The sequence below is a fragment of the Sinocyclocheilus grahami genome, unplaced genomic scaffold (assembly GCF_001515645.1).
Source record: "Sinocyclocheilus grahami isolate Dianchi unplaced genomic scaffold, SAMN03320097.WGS_v1.1 scaffold741.1, whole genome shotgun sequence".
Classification (NCBI taxonomy): domain Eukaryota; kingdom Metazoa; phylum Chordata; class Actinopteri; order Cypriniformes; family Cyprinidae; genus Sinocyclocheilus; species Sinocyclocheilus grahami.
Genome location: NW_015505920.1, coordinates 460,868 through 465,853, shown reverse-complemented (window position 1 = coordinate 465,853; position 4,986 = coordinate 460,868). Strand labels below are relative to the sequence as shown.

The 4,986-nt window shown below is 37.5% G+C and overlaps 1 protein-coding gene across 1 annotated transcript in view; it reads right to left on the bottom strand.

The window, feature by feature from the left end:
* LOC107560761 (potassium voltage-gated channel subfamily H member 4-like) overlaps window positions 1–4,986 on the bottom strand; it is a 29,466-nt gene extending 24,480 nt beyond the window's left edge. Inside the window, exon 1 of the mRNA XM_016245021.1 lies at window positions 4,911–4,986. Within this exon, the coding sequence (XP_016100507.1) occupies window positions 4,911–4,986 (76 nt within the window). The remainder of the gene's footprint in view (window positions 1–4,910) is intronic.

Genomic DNA, 4,986 nt, shown 5'->3' with positions numbered 1-4,986 from the left:
ACTGACCTTGACGATCTGGGTGCAACAGACAGGACATGACAAGACTCCTGACGATCAGCTGTGTCCTGACGAGACTCAGGATGATCAGCTGTGACGTGACGTGACTCAGGATGATCAGCTGTGACGTGACGTGACGTGACTCAGGATGATCAGCTGTGACGTGACTCTGGATGATCAGCTATGACTTGACTGGACTCATGAATAACAACTGTGACTTGACTTGACTCATGAAGATCAGCTGTGACTTGACTTGGGTCATGAAGATCAGCTGTGACTTGACTTGACTTATGACAATAAAATGTGACTTGACTGTACTCAGGAAGATCAGCGGTGACTTGACTTGACCCATGAACAACAACTGTGACTTGACTTGGTTCATGAAGATCAGCTGTGACTTGACTTGGTTCATGAAGATCTGCTGTGAGTTGACTTGACTCAGGGTAATCAACTGTGATCTGACTTGCCTCATGATCAACTGTGACTTGACTGGACTCCGGAAGATCAGCTGTGACTTGACTCACAATGATTAACTGTGATTTGACTTGGTTCATGAAGATCAACTTTCACATAACGGGGCGCTGTTGTGTCCGCCATTTTGTGAGCGTAATCTAGTGCGGGGGCCATTGCATGAGGGGCGAACAGTATCCAATTGGGCGAGACACGAGGGATAACGGGGAAACCGACAAGGCAAGATGATGAAAACAAGGAAAAACAAGACACTAGGCTCGGTAAGACAGCTAACACTAGGGGAGTGAAAAATGCAGAACAATACACGAGACTAAAACAGAAAACACGGAATGGCTCGGTAAGGCAGCTAATCGGCCGGAAGGCCACGGACCGGATTCGTGACAGTAAAGACATTGGTTTTTCAAAATACCTGCTGTGACATTTTCACTCTTATGCTCTTTCTTCCAAAATGACTAACAGTACCGTACACAATTAACAGGCAAATAGCAGGATGAGAAAATTAGAATTATGACGTTAGCGAGGCTTTAATTGCCAAGAGAAAGCTGCTAATAACTGCAAACAAAACACTCACACAGATGCTAAAACTGAGGTAGGCTAATAGCTAGCCAGGATGCAGGATGCTACTGAACTTACACCAAAACATGACATGACAGTAAGAATTTTTTGTTTATTTATTTTATTATAATTATTATTATTATGGAAAGAAATATACTTTTACTCAGAAAGGACACAATAAATGCACCAAAAGTGACAGTGAAGACATTTATAATGCTATAAAAGGATTCCATTTCAAATAGATACTGTTCTTTTGAGCTTTCTATTCATCAAAAAAATCCTGAAAAAGTATCAGTGTCCACAAAAATAATAAGCAGCACAACTGTTTCCAACATTGATAATAAGAAATGTTTCTGAAGCAGCAAATTAGCATATTAGTATGATTTCTCAAGGATCATGTGACACTGAAGACTGGAGTAATGATGCTGAAAATTCAGCCTTGCATTACAGGAATAAATTAAATGTTAAAGCATAATTTTAATATACAGCCTTGGGTGAGCATAAGAGACTTCTTTCAAAAACATTTCAACATGAATGTATATTTTTGAAAATGTTAAACAAATCGTAATGTATATCAGTTTTGCCTTCATGCATACTAGTGTGATTCAAACCATGCTCAAAGTTTTGTAGAACATCAAATTGGATTTTTTTATAATGTAGATTGTAGACAGTTCTGCATGATCAATACAACCGTTTTAATGAAGTACAGGCTATAAAACACAACATCAATTCTTTGTCAAGCACCTCTCTGTTCTAATAATCCTCTCCAGATAAAAGTGATTTAAGTGATTATGAAGGAGAAGGAAAATACGAGAGCGAGAGCGAGAGAGAGAGAGAGAGGGGTGGAGATACCGAGGTATACAATTTCTCAACGTCACGTCTCTCACTCACACATGTACATACTGACACTGAATTTAGACAGCCAGTGTTGCTTATAGGACGGGTGTGACATGATAGCAGGAGGTTGTTCTGAAAAGTGAGAGAGCAAATGGTCAGCGTGACATTTCATTGTGTGAAAATATGTCTCCAGGAACGGCAGAGGGAATGATTCATATGATTTAAATGTTTGGCTGTACAGTGAGTTAAGGGCATTGCTTTTGTTAAATTTTCCCCTACGTTCCACTTACTCAAAAAGCAATGCCTAAGGAGGAGAGGATGAGAGAAAGCAAAAGCCTTTTGCTTATTTTTAGTTAATATGGCTATCACTATTTCTGCTTGTTGAGTGGATGCTGTCATTGGTTTGTAATGTTTCTTATTTTAATAGCCTCATCACACAGGAGTGCTGAGAAGGTGAAAGGCTACTGGCGAAATCTCCTGAGAGCTCATTAAGAGACTCCTTACAGTCTAACCAGGAAGCGACTGACACCAGATGCTTCAATGTATCCGATATTCAGGCTGGGTGAAGATGGTGCAAGATCTTATTAGACGTAAATGAGGAAATGTAAAATTGTACCCAGAAACTCTTTGATCATCACACTTTGAGTGAAAAGTCTAGTTAAGGTCATTTCAGACCAAAACTTGATGTGAAAAAGCAAAACGAGTCACAGATTAATGGTGTATTCACACCAATAGTGAAATGTATATGTGGTGGGCTGAATGAACCGCAAATTCACCACACATGTGACAGATCATGAACACCGAATGCAGGTGAAGCAAGTTTAACATTTCAAAGTGAATCCAGTTTGAATCCATTTAGTTGTTTGTAGTATAAACAGAAAAAAAATTAACTATATGAAAACGCAATGTTACAAAACCGATTCAAACCACATTTGCATGTTGTTTAAAATCTGATGCTTTTCTGTTTGAATGGTGAAATTGTTTTTAAGTGGGATTTTCTTTGCATTGTTGTATTATTTGTATTTGCATTATTGCAATATTTGGATCCCAAAATTCAATCTGTAGGTGATCAAATTCACATGCGCTGAACAAACGCATCCGATTTCATCCCTTCGCACACTCTCAGTACCCTTTCAAAAGGTACTAATATGTACACTCCCTGTTGAAAAAACCCAGCATATGCTGGTTAGGTATGTTTTGAAGCATGGCAGCTGGTTTGAGCTGGTTTAAGCTGGAACTTAGTTGGTCATGAACTGGTTATAAGCTGGTTATGAGCTGGTTTAAGCTGGTTATGTGCTGGTCCGAAGCATGTAGCTCCTGCTCAGGACCAGCTCATAACCAGCTTAAACCAGCTCATGACCAACTAAGTTCCAGCTTAAACCAGCTCAAACCAGCTGCCATGCTTCAAAACATACCTAACCAGCATATGCTGGTTTTTTCAACAGGGCTATAGGCACTAATATGTACCTTTTAGGGGTAAATAAGGTAGGTGTAACTTTTGAAAGGGTACTGCCCCAGTGACAACTTTTTTTCTGAGAGTATAGTCAGTCCTAAAGATTTCATGCATCAGATTTGGGTGCAGTGAACAAAGCTTTGAGTAACCTAGATAACTAGATGAGATGAATAAACTCTTGATGAAAGTGATATATACTATATCCTGTATTGACGGATCAGACTATAACACACTGACTAACACCATTGTGTCTGTCAGTTCAGAGCAGATAGGGTCAATTCAACACATTAGCACATGCTATCGCACATTCAAGGTTTAGTCATGCCCAACTTCATGGCTTTAGTGTGCTTTGAGTTCCCTCGACAGACATGATGGCAGGTAGAGAGGGAGTGAAGACCACTCAAACAAAATGATCCCATCATCTATTGCCATCCATCATTTGTTCGCTCGTGTTTGCACAGAATTGTAGTGCATTAACTCCCACACTACTGAACACTGAGTGGCGTTCTTGCAATGAATAACACTTCAGGGATTTTTCTGTTCTCAAATGTACACACACAGACACTCAAATACAACAGTTCAGCCTAGATTTATGCATACAGCAAAAAGCACGACTCCTAAACCTTACCAAGTACAATTTCTCAAGATGATACAACACATCCCTCATCTCACCTACTGATACTAAAATGAGACATTCAGCCATCAAGGATGGCAAAATTTCAGCACGAGTCTGCCTGCTGAATTAACATATATTAAGTAAACATTATAATGCTCATACTGAACTTCTTACAACATAGCCATACTTTTTGTAATCAAAGCATAATGACATGCTTTTATTAGCCTAAAATGTTCACTTAATTTGTCACAAAATAGAGGTACAAACTGTAAGAAATAAACATGAAAAAGAGCATAATGGAGGAAGGAGGAAGACCTTATACCACAGCAAATAAAATGAGCAGGACATTCTGTATTTTCCATTCAAGTATTCTGATTTTAATCTTTACTCATGAGGATTTTTATTTTTTTTATAATTGAGGTAACATGATCTCATTATTTAAAATATGCATATTTGAAATGTATAAATATTGCCTGAAAAATATTTCATGAGCAAAAAATCTTATCTACAATTTAGTCTTTGCAGACTTATATCTTCACTATTTCTTGAGAACTTGACACAGTATAGTTATTAACTAAAATGAATAAAAAATGTTTTCAGTAATTGAAATAAGGTGAAGTAAAATAAAATATAAATATCAGATTTAAAATTTCCGTAATGTTGCCAACTAACTGAATTAAATAAGTTAAAGTACTAAAGTACATCATTATTATTATAAAATAAATTAAAGAAACAAAATGAAAAAAAACTAACATTTTATAAACATTACAGAAGCACAAAACAAAATTACTAAAACTTCAACTAAAATTAAAATGATAACTGAGAAATAAAAGCTAATTCAAACTATTAGTAAATCCTATAGTAAGACTTGAAACTCCTTTCACATTTTATATATGAGGTCAGAAGCTGCATTAGAATGAGTTTCAGAGTCTCTGAAGGTGAAAGCTGTGACAGAGGTTGGAGAAAAACAGAATTACTCACGTGTGCCATCAAAGCGCTTGGCGATGGTGTCAAGAAAGGTGTTCTGAGGGGCCAGAAGCCCTTTCATCACTGGCAT